At 37.5% G+C, this 17,285-nt stretch overlaps 1 protein-coding gene across 1 annotated transcript; it reads left to right on the forward strand.

Moving 5' to 3' along the window:
* The first annotated feature begins 255 nt into the window (after positions 1 to 255).
* On the forward strand, positions 256 to 15,031 carry LOC127964454 (tryptophan--tRNA ligase, mitochondrial-like). The gene is made up of 6 exons (XM_052564671.1): positions 256 to 411; positions 8,021 to 8,278; positions 11,007 to 11,087; positions 12,177 to 12,259; positions 12,352 to 12,470; positions 14,392 to 15,031. The coding sequence occupies exons 1-6, from the start codon at positions 307 to 309 to the stop codon at positions 14,838 to 14,840; spliced, it is 1,095 nt and encodes a 364-aa protein (XP_052420631.1). The 5' UTR covers positions 256 to 306; the 3' UTR covers positions 14,841 to 15,031.
* The last annotated feature ends 2,254 nt before the right edge of the window (positions 15,032 to 17,285 follow it).

Here is a 17,285-nt window from a genome sequence, read left to right on the forward strand (position 1 = left end):
ATATTTTAATGAGTAGAACTGGCTGTGTCTATAGTACTATAGATCACAACATCATACTATTATTTTCTAATTAATTTTTAAATGATTATAATTAAAAAATATTTTAAATCTACTATTTATTTATTTGATTGAAATTCCTTAAATGGTCTTTTATGATATTTTGTTACGGTACAAAATATTTTTGCAGAGGTGGCAATTTCATGGGCAGTTCCTTCCAAGTTAAACTTGAGCTTCTGCCCTCAGTGTGTATTTTGGCCGCATGTCCCTTATTGGACACCGTACGCCTATGTTTATGAATAAGCCAAGATGGCGCTCTCCTTGAGGTGTAACGTGAAATCTGTGTTTCGTTTTGTTTATAAGAGTAATTCCCACAGAAGATTATGTACAGCTGGAAAAGCGACGGGAATGACGGTGAGAAAATCTTCTCTTTTTACCATTTTATAATTTGCCATTTTGGCAGCTTTACGGAGGATATGTTACATGGTTCACCTTCATTGGAAACCTTCTGTAATACTATTGAAAATATCCGACAGCTGTAATTTTAAATCTAAACACATTACATTAGTCTTAACAGTATTTTCAAGTATAGGCTAATAGAGTGTAAATAACGGAGCTGTTTATAAAGCCTTTGTAATTGCTTGTGACATTTGTTGTGAGTGCATAGTTGTTAAAGCTTATTAATGTCAAGAATAGTTTAATGCTAGTGGTAGTTACATTTATGTAGCTGTATCATGCAGTTAAGCATCTTGACATGGTTATCTGTGAGGAAATGGGGTTCTGCTGTCCTGCAGATTTGTAGCTTTAAAATTGAAAAATGAAAATTCAACATTGCCATCACACAAATTAATTGCATCTTAAAACATGTTCTAATAGAAAACAGTTGCAAAACAGTGTTAAACTGTAGTAATATTTCACTATATATATATTCATCAAATAAATGCAGCTTTGATGAGCAAATGAGATACATATTTCCAGAGTAATTTATTTTTAGAGAGCTGGAACGTTTTTTTCTCATATCCATAAATTGTTCACTTCATGTGTGGTAACAATAACAAAATTAAGATTATCTAAATTTATTCTCAATCTGTAAAAACAACAAGTTTTAATTTAAAAATGTTTGGCATTGTATGTAGATGTTTATAAGTTAATTAGTTCCATTATTCCAAAGATTTAAGATAATGAGGTTCGGTGTTTGAACAGCAGGATACAGCAGGAAAATTGATATGTAAATCAGTTTTAGATTACAGCAGTCTGTAGACTTGTTTTTATAAAATATGTTCTGAGAGGAGTAGAACACAATTCTATAAATTTGACTTCCCTTGTGCTGGATGTTCATCATGAAAGTAGCATTACTGTTTTCATGTTAAATCATGAAAACCGTAAAAGAAAAGAATAAAAATTTAGATGAATTTTTTTTCCAGATATTTCTTACAGGACTGTCCTTGTCTCTGCAGTTTGGCACATGAGTTCTGGAGAATATGATTTTTAATAAGATTATTTTAACTTTGCTAAACAATATTTGTATGGTTTCTACGGAACTAAGATTGCCTCACTTTTTTATTACAATATGTTTTAGCATTTGAATTTCACTGTGTAGATTTGTGATTTTCCAGTAGACAGAGATGTTCTTGGAATATTTGAATACTTTTTGAAATGGTTAAGTGACATAGAACGTTTCTAGAACTACTTGTTGTTCCATTTTTGTTAAAAATGAAACCTTTTATATTTGGATTATCTTGGCCCTGATTGAAAAGCTCACCTGCTCCTTCTTGCTCAATTAGCCATGTCTCCCTGTTATAAACCATCCTAAAATAACACTTTTTATAATAGCCATCACAGCCTTTAGTACATATTGAAATTCCGGCTTTTGGAGTGAACCAGAGTATGTAAAGAAACTGTTAATTAATAGTGCAATTCCCTGAGTGTCTGTAATGCTAACTGGACCTGAGCACAGTAAATTATAACTAGTGAGTCTTTTACAGAGCACGTGAAGCCTTCACTGCCTTGACTTGATTGACAACCAAGTTTTATTTGATGGCTTCAGCACACTTGCCGTGTAGGAATGTGCGTCCACCGCTGGCAGCCAGTCTCTGTTTTGTTAACTACAGGCAGTGTGTCGTTTGGGACGCTAAAGCGCAGAGAGCTGCGACTGTGGGAGTGAGGTTACAGAAAGACGTCAAAACCGTCCCAGCAGTCCTTTATTACCAGCAGCAACATTTGAAATGAGGTGTTGGTTTTCATTTCTATTAATTTTCTCCAAATGTCAGGCACTGCGTGCTAATCCGGACGTTCACAATGCTGCTAGGTGTGATTTACGTCAAAACATGGAGCATATTTTGGGGGCAAAGAAAGGGTTATAAAAAGTAATTTAGCTGCAGTCTGAAAAGATGAGCACAGATTTTTCTGTCCAAGTATAAGTGAGCGGGAAATTTGACCTTAAGGAATCCATACCTATAAATAAATATTATTAATGAAACGTGTCAAATAGTGGCAAGCGGATAAAATGAGTGTGTTAGAGTTTCTCACCACAAAACCCAGCAAGATTCATCGAGCAAATGCAAAATAAATTCAGCATTAACCTTTCACTCTGTGTTGAAAACTCTTGTTCTGTTTCTGGAGCTGTTGAAATATCCCTGTTGTGTAAGTGTTTTACGCAGTTGTTTAGACCGTTTTAAGCTTTTGTTCAAATCGCATCCTGAAACTTCCCTGATTATCCTTCCATACGTTGCTGTATGAGGCAGCAGGATGCAGTGGGCCCTCGCTCTAAGCTGCGTTATAAAACATGACTCTCCCTATCCGGCCCTTAATCGCCTGTGGTCTTAATGGCTGATATCAGTCATCTCAGCCTCGTGTTGCACAAAAAGGAAACAGCTCTTAATTCTCCTTCAGGTCTAAATGCTCTAACTCTCATGTCAGCTAAAACCATTAAACCTACTCCCAGAGCCGCCCGGAGAGGAAACTCAAGGAAAGCAGGCACGCATGAGACGGGCCTGATTGTATTTATTAATTAGACAATTTGTTTTTACATGTCAGCTAAGCACTTTATTTCACACTTCGCTGTGTAATTCGGTTCATCATTCTGAAGGATGAACATAATATGTGCTGAATAACTCCTACAGACTCCTCAAGCCATTGTAATATTTTGGATAATTTAGTGTATTTTGGCTCTAAATTCCTGTTGAGTACTGCTGCGCTGTGAAAAAAAAAAAAGATTTTCAAGTTAATATAAGGTTTAGGAGAAAAGTGTTTTATTTTGAATATTTTCAACTTTTTTCATACTTCAAAATTTTGCATTTAATTCAGTATGTTTCTGAAATTTGCTAGCAGTTTCTGGGTGAATTAGAGCTGCACAATTAATCGAATTTCTAATTGTGATTACAATTATGGATGCCACAAGTATTTAATCATTCAAAGTCCACTTATTGGATGTGCTTAAGATGCGTTTTATTTCTGCATGTTATCTTAAGGGTTTTCCCATTATTTAAATTTTAGTTTTAGTATAACATTATAATACCATTCACATTTTTACTTTTTTATAATTTAAAGAAGAAAGCAATCTGATCTATAGTTGACATTTGAGGCTTAATACTATAGAAAAGCACTAAAGGTTTTTCAGTTAGTGTTTAAGCTTATTTTCATATAAAAATCTAAAACTACGGCATGCAGTTGCATCAAACAATGGTATAAACATCATTCGATGTTTATTGTGATAATCGTAATTAATAATCGCAATTACAATTTCTAGGGAATAATCGACAGTTAAACAAACAGTGTGTGTTTGTCATAGTCGTGCAGCCATAGAGTGAATATCGTTTTAAAGTAAACCCTATCAATTTTTTTTTCAGTGTGGAGTTTTGCCCCATACCCTGTAGACTTACAGTTACCGGAAATCTGACGTGGTTAATTGAATAACACCCACTATCTGGTATCGAACTTCTGGGTTCTGCTCAAACCAACACGCAGCGCTGGAGGAAATGAAAGGGAACAAGGAAAAAACTCTGGCTCAGGAGTTCCTGAGTGTTACCATAATTACACATTGATAAATTTATGAGGTGTGTGCAGGTTATTTCTGCTTCGTTGTGACTTTTATGTGTTTAATTTGTCATTAGTAGGCTAGCACCTCTGTTTTTTTCCTTTCGAGGTTCAAAAGGGAAAAAGGCAGAAGTGGCTTTGTCCTCTATTTGCTTAGTGTAGTTTATATAGTGTCCAAATATCGCAATATAATCCATGCAAGCCATTTATCATTCTCCGTGCCAGGCGTTGGGTTTTGGTTTGAGATTTCGGCAGGCTTTTCTGTGCAGCTTGCAAATAATTATATTTCATGTCAGACTGAGCGTAACCTATCTTTTAATATGTAATGCGATCAGCAGAGGGAGGATTGTAGTGAAACAAAAGCGATTGGTCCTAAACGGTTCAGGGTTTGGCCTCCAAGCCGCAGTCCGTAGTGGAGCGGCTGTCCCGTCCTGGTTATTTTTGGAGCACGGTGCGGCCCTTTCTGCTGGGAGCGCTGTTTTTGAAGGGACTCCAGCCCCATTAATCAGGCCGGGGACCCCACGGTGTGAGAGGGCCCCCAGCCCTGGCTCTCCACACTGCGTGTTTCTGTTCCTCTCCCTGCGCTCTCCGCACAGTGTGAAGCGTAGAGGAACCTCATCAATCTCACCTGTCCGAAACGTCAACCGCAGATTTAATCAAACGCTCCGTCTCCTGCCCCCCTGCCACCTCCTGTACGCCGCCCTCCTCCCCACAAATACCTCTTCTTTTGCTCTGTCTCCTGCTCATTCTTTCTCTGCTTTTTTGGCTTTGTCACTCTTGCTTTCTCTAATGTGTTTTCCCTTCGAATCAGGGTCTCGTTCCTGTTTTATTTTCAGCCGTTCGCACTTCACATCAAGCTGAGTGTGTTTCGGTACGGCAAAAACACACATTCCCCACCTTCTTGGGGCAGGGGAAGGTGCCTACACTTCACCAAAGCAGGGCTTTGTTGGGAGCCCAGAGGAGATTGGCAGGATTAAAGCATGTGTTTCTGCTGTTCAGCGTGATGTCTGTTTTAATAGGGCGAGTGAGGCGATGCAGATAGACACCGTAACAGTAGGTTCTGTGTGTCTGAAGCTTAGTGGGGGACAAATGGACTGGGGCGAGAGGGTCAGAGGCGCCGTTCAGAACTGGCCTCACGCTCCCTCTCTGATATCAGCTCCTGTGGAGAGCTTCTCCACATTTACCGAGCTGCTGATGCTTTCCTGCAGAACCATAAAGAGTGGTGAAAGGCAGTGTTTGAAGTGGCATGCAAAGAGGGCATCTCTCTGCAGGATGTTAAGCTATGGATGGCTCTATAGGGTCCTTATCGTTTCTTCACGTATAGTACTGATTTTTAGTTTAAAGAGCTCAAATTTTGAGAACTTTATTAAATCTGAATGGCCAGCTGTTATTACACTGTTATGACATTGGCCATCAAGTGCAAATACAAATGTCCCTAAAATTAAAGTTAGAAATGATTAACTCATTGTTATATATTTATTATTTGATATGGTTTGTAGGTGTCTGCCTAATTTGGCTGGCTCCAACCAAGTGAAAAAGATGTCGTTTTTGATTGGATACACAGCAACAAAAAATATGAAAAGGGTTTTAAAAGCTGATAAGCTAATTATATTAGTTGCATTTTATCATTTGCGTATTTCATTGTTTTTCTCTGCTCTATGTGACCACATTTCAAAACCACTGGCTTAAAAAAAACATGTACTGTCTGAGCATGGTATTTTGCAAAATGTAAGATGCTGTTTTCACATTTAATATGTTTGCGATGAAGATTAAGTGTTGTTATTCTGTCTCATGGTGTCCTTGGAGCTGAATTTTACGTAGCCTAGCTTCTGTTTTTCCATAACTGTATCACAGTATTTTCACTATGTAAATACAAAAGGGTCAGTCCATCTTTAATGGTCAAATGGAGGTTCCCATGTATTTAGTTGTTTCTAAACTTAGTTATTCAATCCTATACCAACTGGAACACACACAGAGTGTTTTACAATTAAATACACCTACAAAGTGCCTAAATGAGTGTAAGAACAGGGATTGTAGGTGTACTGTGTAACTCTATCAGCTTGTGCACACACACACACATACGGTTTAATGTCTACTCCATATGGTAGACATGGAGGATTTTTGTGCTACTTTGCTGTACTGTGGTACAACAGTGTTGCGGTTGTCAGTGTAAAAAAAAAAAATAGGAGAGAACTTGCTGCTCCTGCCAAGTGTCATCAAGAAGTAGTTTGTGCTGGTGCATGGGACAGCTGAGGAGAGCGAGCAAGTCCCAGTGAATCTGAGTAAAAGAAAAACTGAACCATTGCTGCAGGTAAGAATGGAGGAGTGTTCTTTGTCATTATTTCATTTGTAAAATAAAGGATTTTATTTCACTTTATACATTAAGTTGGATGCTGTCTAACATCTGTGTGTGACATCAGCATTGCTTATTCTTGACACCTTTGCTTTTACATTTAAGGACCTCAAGGCTTGTACATTTGAGATTATTTTATGAAATCAAATTTACATTTGAAAATATAGGCCTTTTCATTTGACTTTAGACTAAATAAGGAAGTTTAAAAAAGGTGCTTGTTTTTGTTTTGTTTTTGTATAATTGTTTTATGGAATCAACACAGCAAAATAAACATAAATTAAACATAAATAAAGATTTTGGATTTCCTGTATTATGTAACTGATTAGAAAATGTCCCCATCAATGTTAAAACCATAGCTACACCCTAATAAATAATGAGGAATGACCGAAAAGGGCATTTCTAAGGTTACCATGTAATGTACCTTGCGAATAAAATTCCCCTATCATCACAGCAGTCGTCAAAAAAATTAATATGAAAAAAATCTGATTTTTCAGACATTCCTTCTTGTTGGTTGATGGGAGGTGCGATAGGTTGATTATTCCTTCGGTAGTTGGGCGCAGTGTTGTTTCAGCTTATGTGTGATTGTCTCAAATGACACCATTACCATGTCTGGATGGTTAATGATCGGCCGGAGGGGAAGAGGGGAACAACGCAAGGTGAGAACACACATGAACCAGGCTCCGTTCTGCCCCAAATCACTTCTGACACCTCAGAGAGGCCCTGTGCATTCGGGCCACTGCACTGCAATTACTCACCCAGTAATGGCATAAATAGCCTGCTCCTTTCCTAAAACTAGCTAATGACTTTGGATCAGTGATACTATTCCCCTGGCTATAGGCTTTCTTGAAGACAGACTGATTTCAGATCAGCCGTAGATCTCAGATTGTATATGTGCCCCAAATAAGTCACCTCTTACACAACCATGCAGGTGTTCATGACTCTCTTCATGTGTGTTTTCCCCGTCTAAAATGTTTTTATGTTGCAAAGTTAACCTTTTTATGACGTTCAAAGATTATTTGGCAGTTGTAGTAAGTTGTTTGGAGGTTGACTGATGGAAATGGAAATTTGTAAGTTTTGAATCTGAAGTTTGGAGGCTTTGCATCTGAAGACTTGGCCTGCTAGTAAAACAATATTTGTCCAGCAATCAGCCGGCATGAATCTCTCTTTGTTTTTAATAAAGACTAAGGAGTAGTGGGCTTCCTTCTCAGTCCAAACATTTAAAAACAACCGCTTTGTTTTATTCTTCCCAATCTTTAAATTACTACATAGGTTTATAGCATTGCACTGCTTTCTTCTGTTGCTGTTTAGAGCAGGACCACTACTGTGATTGTTATTCCACGACTGTATCACTCTTAAAAGCTGCTATTGGCTGGCTGTGAACTGTGGAGTGTTTTCATTGGCTATGGTGAAGTTCCGCTCTAGCACTCTCTCACCCGGTAGGGTGCTCTGTTAGTGTGAAACGTGCCTTGGATTTATCGCTTCGATAACATTCATAAAACTGCGTAGGGTGTCTCCTTTCTGGCTGTATGCACACCCCCAACTTTCTTTGCCTTCACTTTTATGCCCTCCTTTGCTTGAATGTTTGTCTTTCTTTTTAACAGATTTTGTCTCAAGCCTCTCTCTTTTTCTTTGCAGGGCCTCCCTAAAGCGCAGGTCTTCTCAGGGATCCAGCCCACAGGTGTTCCTCACTTGGGGAACTATCTGGGAGCTCTAGAGAGCTGGGTGGCCCTGCAGGACAAGTATAGCACAGTCATGTATAGCATAGTAGACCTTCATTCCATCACCCAGCCTCAGGACCCTCAGATGCTCCGAGAAAACATCCTGGACATGGCCGCCAGTCTGTTGGCCTGTGGCATAGACCCGACTCGCTCCATCCTTTTCCAGCAGTCTCAAGTGAGTTCTGCTTTGAAGACTTTCTTTTAAGTATGCAAGATATATATAAAATCACCTTAATTAAGGATTGATTACAAAAATATGAATATTTGGTCATCATTTAATCACCCTCATGTTGTTCCAAACCTGTATGACCTTCTTTCTTTTGCTGAACTCGTAGGAAAATTTTAATGAACTGTTTTTGGTCATACAATGAAAGTCAGTGGGGTCCAAAGCAACACTTTCATTGTGAGGACAAAAAAATAAAATAAAATCTTTTTTCTTTTTCTTTTTTCTTTTTGTCTTTTACATCAGAAAGAGAGTAATGCAGGTTTAGGATGACATGAGGGTGAGTAAATGATGAATTTTCATTTTGGGTTTCACTGTGAATTTTCATTTTGGGTTGAACTATCCCAAAATACTTCTAGTATTAAAGTGTGCAAAACCTTTCTGCTTAAACAATCTAAAAAAAATGTGGACGGTACCTTTCAAATAACTTCAAAAGTCTCATTCTAAATAGCCGCCCGGTTGTTTTATTGGGCTGAACTACTGGCAGTAAGCTAAAACATATTTTCCATTGCCAAATATTTATTTAATGGCTCTAAATGCTTATTTTACCAAACCGATTCCTATCTCTACAAATTCTCAGGATAGGGGAAAACACACAGATTCGTTTTCACGGTTCACTTCAAAGCGACCACATGAAGCAGAAAGAAGAGGATAATAATAGATTTTACTGTATGCAGCAACTCGCTAGCTGTCCAGCACATTTTCCCTCAAATTTAGCAACTTTTGAAGAGTAACTATAATAAGTGTGGACATGTTCTTCCTCTCAGCCACCTGATATGCTTTCAACAGTGTGTGTTTGTGTGTTTTGTGCAGCAGAGTGTTAGTGTGTCGAGATTTTGTGTGTTTTCTCACTGAAACTTTACAGAGAGCATGTGAAAACCTGCATGCGAACACACACACACACACACACACACACACACACACACACACTCACTCACACTCCCCTCATTTTATTCCATTTTAACTTCATGCCACATATCTTGGCAGGACTAAAGACCTCCCATCGAACATACGAGCTCAAGACTGTTCCACATGTGAAAATAATTCCCTGTCCCAAGGAAAACACTTGACTTCATTGAAAAAATGGTGACAAGCTAAAATCAATCGGATCTTAAGTATAGTGCTTTGTGTTTGAGTGTATGAGTGTTTGGGATGTATGGCACTAGAAACCCTTTTACCAGAATAACATCTACACAACAGAGAGATTTATATGTACGTTTCTGGCAGACTCGCGTAATTGAACGTTGTGTGTAAATCTTAACAAATATGACCCCTTTTCACACTCCAGGCTTCCTTTAAATTTGTTTTCACGTATGTGCCACGTATGTGTATGTGTGGAATAATCACTTTATGCTCTATTATTTCACTTACTATTTCTGGGTCTCAGTTGATGGCACAAATCTGACATATGAAGTCATCTAAGATATGCACCACCACTATATCAGATTTTCTGATTCTCATACAGATTATCTGAGTCATCTTCATATCCGCTGTTTTACCCTCACACGTAGATTAGCTAGCTGTAATAAATATCTCTTTCAGCGCCGTGCCATAAAATCACGTTTTATGTTCATTCCTCTCTGGGTTTACGTCAGATGCCTCGGAATCCTTTTGTGAGTATGAGAGATGGCGGCCGTGTCGCCAGCACTCATAAAGTTTAATTCTCTGAAGCAGAACGATTTTGACCAGTGTTTTTCTTTTGAATGTGTGTCTGTGTGCGTGCACACACTCTTGGGAATTGTGCAGATTTCACAAAGCCAGTTAAATGAGCTCTTTCACATGATTTTGTAACAAGGGAAGGACTAGTTCGAGTACTTGTGATAAAGTATGGATGTAGAAAGGCCTTCATACTGTGCCAATGTGCACCTGTTGGGAGGTGAGGAATATCTTGTTCTCTTCGCTGCCACACAGGGGCGCTACGAAGATACCTAGTTTATGTGTATAGTGCTGTCACTCTGCATTTCAACAGTAATGATAATTTGATTGCATGATGGTAATATATGTGTCCACAATAATAAAAAAAAGAGAATCAATATTTTAGATTTTTTAAATGGAGTGCCAAGTTCTTAAAAATATAACTTTTTGACTTCATGCTGATCAGGAAAAAAAAAACATTTTTAAAGTTAACATTTAATGCCTCAAAAACATGTGGTGTTGCTGTTATCTTTCATCAGTCTCAAAATTAAAAAGATGTTCATTAAATAGAATTGTCAGGCTACACAGTATATTGTTTTTGTGATTATCATGAATGATTAATTCAGAAATATAATTATGATAAATATCAGTTTTGGGGGTGTTACACTGAATTTTACAATCTAAACTTTCCATGTCATGAAAACATCAAACTATCTGAAGAGACTTACTAATCTTGACATATATATGAAGGTATCCAGGGGTTTGCGTGTTCCCACGTTTTTGTATGTTTGTCGCACCAAATTTAGTTTATCGGACAAAGGATTTTCAAATTATTTGTTCATTTGCTTAAAAAGATACCATCAAAATGAATTCAGAAATTGAAAACATACTCCTCAAAGAAGATGTGTGTTCAAAGCATTGCATGTTTTAACTGTACTTTTAATATATTTCTGAACAAATTGACTGATAAATGAAATGAGAAATGAGCACCATTACATTTTATTTATTTATTTTCCTGAAATGTAATCATACAGTTACTCTGCAGGTCTCAGAACATGCTGAGCTCTCGTGGATCCTAGGCTGCCTCACCAGCATGCCTCGTTTACGACACCTGCCTCAATGGAAGGTAATTACAGCACATTTGTTTTTGTTTTTTATCTGTTTGTGAGAGTATGTTGAAGTCCCCCTATTATGGGTAATGAAAGGTTCTTATTTCAGTTTTGGGAGTCCCCAACAACAGGTTGACATGCATGCAAGTTCAAAAAACACTTTCATTGTCTTATAATATGCATTTATTTTTACCTTTTTTTTGCTCAACGATTTGTTTGTTTAATTTTTCCAAACCCCACCTTTGCGTGACACTAATCTGCAGTGATTGGTCAGATTTTCAGTTGATCATGCCTGTAATGTAATGCTATTTTCATTCAGACCAATGCAAAAAGACCAATAAGTGGACGGGCAATAAGCTAATGTTTCATGTTGCTTCAACATGAATCGGCTTGGGATTCATTTGAAAAACAACTCGTTTCAATGATTCAGAGTCAACTCTTTCTTTTAAGAGACAATTACTTTATACACAGTGCACTTTCAGATTTAAAACTTTGCAAGTGCAAGAAGTTTCCATTCACTTAGAGCTGTGTTACACACTGCATGAAAGGTAATTTTCAAAAATCCATAATAGGGGCAGTTTAAATAAAAAGACACATGATATTTTAGAGCCCTCTACAAGATGGTAACATGCCAGTCTAAATGCTCAGGCCTCCCTCCTCTGTTTGCTGTCCATGTGGCACGGCGACAGGCTTTTCCTGTGCCGGTCATGAGGGTGGGCGGAACTGGCAGGGAGAGACAGGGCTTGATAATGACTGTGATTCACCCAGAGAGGACAACCCTTTTATATTGCTGCTGTCGGAGAGCTGGGCCAGAAGCCTCCCACCGCTGCAGAGAAAACACCTAGCTGTTTACTCAACAGCTGAGTGCATGTGAAACGTGGCGGAAAGTGGCCTTTGGATGCTGTCTGTGTGCGTTAATGTGGCAAAACTCCTTCATTCAGCCCGATATGGGAAACTGAGAAAGGGCTTGATGTTAGACCTCATTGTAATAAGAAAACAAATAGACAGTCGCGGCCAGATGTAATGAAAGGTGCTTCAGATTTGTTTCAAACTTTCCTCTCCGTCTGCCCGTCCAGTGGTAAATCCTCTGTTTCTTTTCCTTACAGATGAAGAGCAAGCAGAAGAATGAAGGCAGTGTGGGGCTTTTTACGTACCCAGTGTTACAAGCAGCAGACATTCTGCTCTACAAGTACGTCCGGCTGTGCTCTTCATGTGTTTTATTCTTAGCGTGGTTATATTCCCAGCTTGTGTTTGAGCGAGAGTGATGTTATTGTTGTGCAGATCTACACATGTGCCAGTAGGGGAGGACCAGATCCAGCATTTGGAGCTGGCCCAGGACTTGGCCCGCATCTTTAACAACCAGTATGGAGAGTTCTTCCCAGAGCCTCGTGCCCTGCTCAGTATGTTTGGGAGTTTTCATTTTTACCTCATGACATTAACTTCCCGTTTTAATCAGTCTGCTTTTCTCATAAAGATTCACCTGAGCACAAACCCTGAAAGGTGGAAAAGTAAGACAAATTACTCGGTGTCATTCAGCGAACACACAAATGAGTCAGTGCTCTCAAGTGTCTTCCCCAGCTCCCTGCTTTCCTCGCTGTATGTTACACACACGCACAACAACGCACCCCTTGCACAAAAAGTTGTGCGCACACATGGCTGGCATGTTGAATCGTCAGTTTGAGCTTCAGTCTTTCATTCACTGTAATTATCGCCATCATAAAAGCACAATATGAAACCAGTCATGTGTGCGATGGCGCTTTGATTAAAGGATTGTTCTCTTCCTTCTCTATCTGAGTGATGGGGTGATAATGGATTTGGGGGGTTTCCCTATAGTGACTTCACAAAGGCCGGTTCACATCACTCTTCTTATATGTGAAGGAAGACTGCGCCTGCATCCTAGAGCCAGAGCTAAAGAAGCCAAACAATATCTGTTGCCCTGAAACCAAATCAAAGATCCGACCATTAGAGCCCATCTGTGTTGTGATTCCACAAAGAAATAATATTTACACAACCCAGTTGCTTTCCAGAGATTCTTCATTTCAATCTGATTAGTGTGCAACCAGTGGTCGCTATATGGAATGCTAATTTACTGAAATGTATCTTATAAAAAGTGGAAAATTGCATCCTACGATTACTTTTGTATTGAAATGGTTAGGCAGTATTGTAAAGGAAGCTTTTCAAAGAAATTGATATTAAATAGCATGTTTCCTGCACTGTTTTTCGGCAGTGGAGGGAGTGAGCTGGTTCATTTGGTGAACTGTGAAACACATTCTTTACTGAACTAAATCTATCAGAGTGGTTACTGACTCAACATTTGACTCCTATTTTGTGTTAGTAATTTAACAGTATTAATATGCCATATTTTATTGTTATAGATTTTGTGGGATGTCTTATGCTCACCAAGGCTGCATTTATTTATTCAAAAATACAGTAAAATACATTAACGTTTTACTTTTTAAAATAACTGTTTTCTGTTTTAATATCTTTTATAATGTCATTTTTTTCCGGTGTTGGCAAAGCGGAATTTTCAACAGTCATTATTCTAGTCTTTAGTGTCACATGATCATTTAGAAATTATTATATTATTCTTTATAATTTCGTTTTCCTCTTTAATTATCATTCTGTCTGCTTGAAACAGATTTTTTTTTTTCTTTTTAATTTATTTGAACAGCATTTATTTGAAATGTAAATGTTTTGTAACATTGTAAAACTCCTTACTGTCACTTGTGATGTCCTTGTTGAGAAAAAATATTATTTTAACACTTTGTTAACTATATGACCCTGGACCACAAAACCAGTCATAAGTAGCACGGGTGTATTTGTAGTAATATCCAAAAATACATTGTATGGGTCAAAATTATCAATTTTTCTTCCGTGCCAAAAATCATTAGGATAGTAAGTAAATATCATGTTCCATGAAGATATTTGGTAAATTTACTACTTTAAATATATCAAAACTTAATTTTTGATTAGTAATATTCTAGGCTAAGAACTTTATTTCGACAACTTTTAATGCAATTTCTCAATATTTAGTTTTATTTTTATTTTATTTTATTTTTATTTTTTATTTTTCATATAGTTGTATCTCGGCCAAATATTGTCAAATCCCAACAAACCATACATCAATGGAAAGCTTATTTATTCAGCTTTCAGATTATTTAACTCCAGGGTCACATAGTCAACTATTACCTGTATATAATTTATGTAATTGAATATTGTAATTATATATTATAGTTAATAATGGACATGAATAGGAAACTTAAGGAAATACTCACTCAGCGTAGATTAAATGTTAAATTTTTCCTGCTTTTTAACTCTCAGGTGACACACGAAAGGTGAAATCTCTGAGGGATCCATCTTCTAAGATGTCCAAGTCGGACCCCCAAAAGTTAGCTACAGTCTTCCTGACCGATACGCCTGATGACATTGTCCTTAAGATTCGCAGAGCTGTGACTGACTTCACTTCTGAAGTGACCTATGAGCCTGAGAGTCGGCCCGGTGTATCAAACCTAGTCTCCATGCACGCGGCTGTGTCAGGACGGAGCGTGGAGGAGGTGGTCAGGCTGGCTGAAGGTATGGACACTGGACAATACAAGAATGTGGTGGCCGAGGCTATTGTACAGAAGCTGCAACCCATTCGGCTGGAGATCCAAAGACTGAAGGCCGACAGAGGCCACCTTGAGAGTCTCTTAGCCAAAGGAACAGCGAAAGCTCGTAGCCTCGCAGCTCCTGTGATGACGGAAGTCAGAAAACTGGTGGGCTTCTATTAAGACTTTAGAAAATGTAAAATGCAATGAACTCTTCTTTGTCTGTGCTCGATTGATTCAGTTTACTAATGAAAACATTTGGTTAGTAAATTACACCCCTGTCACAGATTACTGTCTGTTCAAAAACTCAGTTTTGTTTGGTTTCATCTTGTATTTTTGTCAAATTTTTAAGCAAATAAATAATTGTATTTTTATTTATTGTCATATGAATAACATTAGTTCAAAATCATTTTAAATCTCACACATCTCTCAACAAACACATGCTGTGCAGGAGAAGCTGCAAGTCTAGCCAACTCCAAGTCTGTTCAAGGGCGCTAGATGACATGATGGGTACCTCACATGCACTATGCACGAATGGAGCGATGGAGCATTTGGATAATGTTTTAATTGTATTGTCCTGTTTTTTTCCCTTGTAAGAAAGTATCTGTGAGGAGGTGGCAAGATTGTCTGTCTATTAGGCAAAGGTAAATTAGAAGGCAGGCAGGGCAACTAAATTTCATGCATTACCAGAATTCAGAGTTGATGCACTTAATTATTATGTTACACAAGACTTTATACCCATTTATTCCTGAAAACAACAAAAAAGGGAATGCAACATATAAATTCTCTTAATATGCCCCTGTCTACATTTTAAAGAAAAGATGTATTAAGAAAAAAAAAAACCTGCATAACTAAAATATAAAAAATAGACAGACCAGAATTGATTTGTTGTTATATATTTAAAATGAGTTATGCACCTAATTTTCAATTGGAAATAATTTCAAATCCTTCGTCTGACGTCTCTCATATATTCATTTTTTAAAAATCCTGCTTTATTACTTTAGCTTTATAAACGTATTTGCTCTGAAATAATTCTAAAAGCAGTCATCATAAATCATGCAATGAGAAAACATCATTAACTCTACCCTCATTTTCTCTGATTCTTTAAACTGCAATTGAAAAGGCTTCCAGCGTCATTTGCTGCACAAACATGCATTATTCTCCAAACTGTGTTCTGAATTTAAGGATATATGGGAGGATTAGGTGGGAAGTTTATTCGTTCCACGGGGCAATTAGTGATCAGTCTAGCAAAATGAATCGTTTGTTTAGAGCACCTTTTTTTTCGCTCTCTGTAATGTATGCTGACGGAATGGCGAGGAGCAGTCACTTGTTATTTGACAATATTTCATGTGACTCTTCGCTTTGATGTGTCACTCATTTTCGCCTTGTTCAAATGCGCTATTTTTAGCAGATGATGTTTGTGCCAGGTTTGTACCGTTGGTAGCCTATAGACTCCATATGTGCTGCAAAATAGAAATAATAGCAAAAGTGCAAGCATGCTTGGCGATATTAGATTACAGGAGAAATATAATGAGCAAAATAATAACAAACCGTGTCCGACATTTAGTAGGTGTTTTATCATAACAATCCATGGTCAGTGTGCTAATCGAATGCAGCGCTCATGATAACAAGCGATGCGCGGTCAAGTGTGTGTTGAGTTAGTTGGGTAATGGTTCATGTGATGTGAATGTTGTGAGCCCTTGAGCTGTTTTTTTTAGGGCAGGGGTCAGCCTTTTTTCTCTAATTATGCGTTAATAATCATCAAAATATATTACATTCAGCGACGAAGAAATGGAACTGCTGTCAAACCGACTTAATTAACATTTCCTTGGGAAAAGGATCCCGTGTGTTTGGGAAACGTTAATTCAGCGAGAATAAAAGAGAGTCCGTATAATATGACTTTCCAAGAATAGACGATCTTTTTGACGGTCCTTTTATAATTAGCCTTAAACAATGCTTGTTTATTTATTTAGCCTATTTATTGTTGGTCAGGCATTCAAAACAGGACTGCGTGTAGCCAAACTATTCTATCCACACTTTATTTCAGTTAATTAATAGCATCTTCAATAGCCTAATAAATCAGTAGACAATACAATATTCTAAATAAATGATGGAAAAGGAAAATAATCCGTTTTCAGAAGAACGCACGGTAAGAACTATTCACCAGCTTAGTCTGCCGATTAAAATCAGTCTCCAAGGAAATATAATTGCTATCATTGAAAACTAAATTAAAAAGGATTTACCGTTTCGAAGTGAAATTAGGATTTCACAAATAAAAACGGGTTAAATTAAATAATTTGCTGAGTAAATCAGATAATTAGCTAGTATATTATATGTCAGTAGCCCACGCTTCAACGCCGTTGCCTATTTGATAAAATAAATTAATTATATCAAATAATAAAGTGTAATTAAAATAATTAAAGTAATAAAAGATAAATATCTAAATCACTTACAGAAAAAAGCCTCAAACAGGGTTTATACTTTAATAGATGGATAGAATTTCTGCATTTTATTAGGCAACATCAGCCACTCGTAAGGAATCAAAGCCTAGACATCGAAAGCCTTTTTGTACGTTTCTTTGCAGAACATGTAGGTTATAGCACATTTCTTCTAAATTGCTCTATAATT

Source organism: Carassius gibelio, chromosome B9, assembly GCF_023724105.1.
Source record: "Carassius gibelio isolate Cgi1373 ecotype wild population from Czech Republic chromosome B9, carGib1.2-hapl.c, whole genome shotgun sequence".
In the NCBI taxonomy this organism is placed as follows: Eukaryota; Metazoa; Chordata; class Actinopteri; order Cypriniformes; family Cyprinidae; genus Carassius; species Carassius gibelio.

Bases quoted from the DNA above. Each gene is read 5' to 3' on its own strand.
- LOC127964454 (XM_052564671.1), top strand. From the start codon at position 307: ATGGCGCTCTCCTTGAGGTGTAACGTGAAATCTGTGTTTCGTTTTGTT. The intron at 12,260-12,351 runs GTACGTCCGGCT...ATTGTTGTGCAG, and splicing joins GCAGACATTCTGCTCTACAA to ATCTACACATGTGCCAGTAG. The intron at 12,471-14,391 runs GTATGTTTGGGA...TTTAACTCTCAG, and splicing joins AGAGCCTCGTGCCCTGCTCA to GTGACACACGAAAGGTGAAA.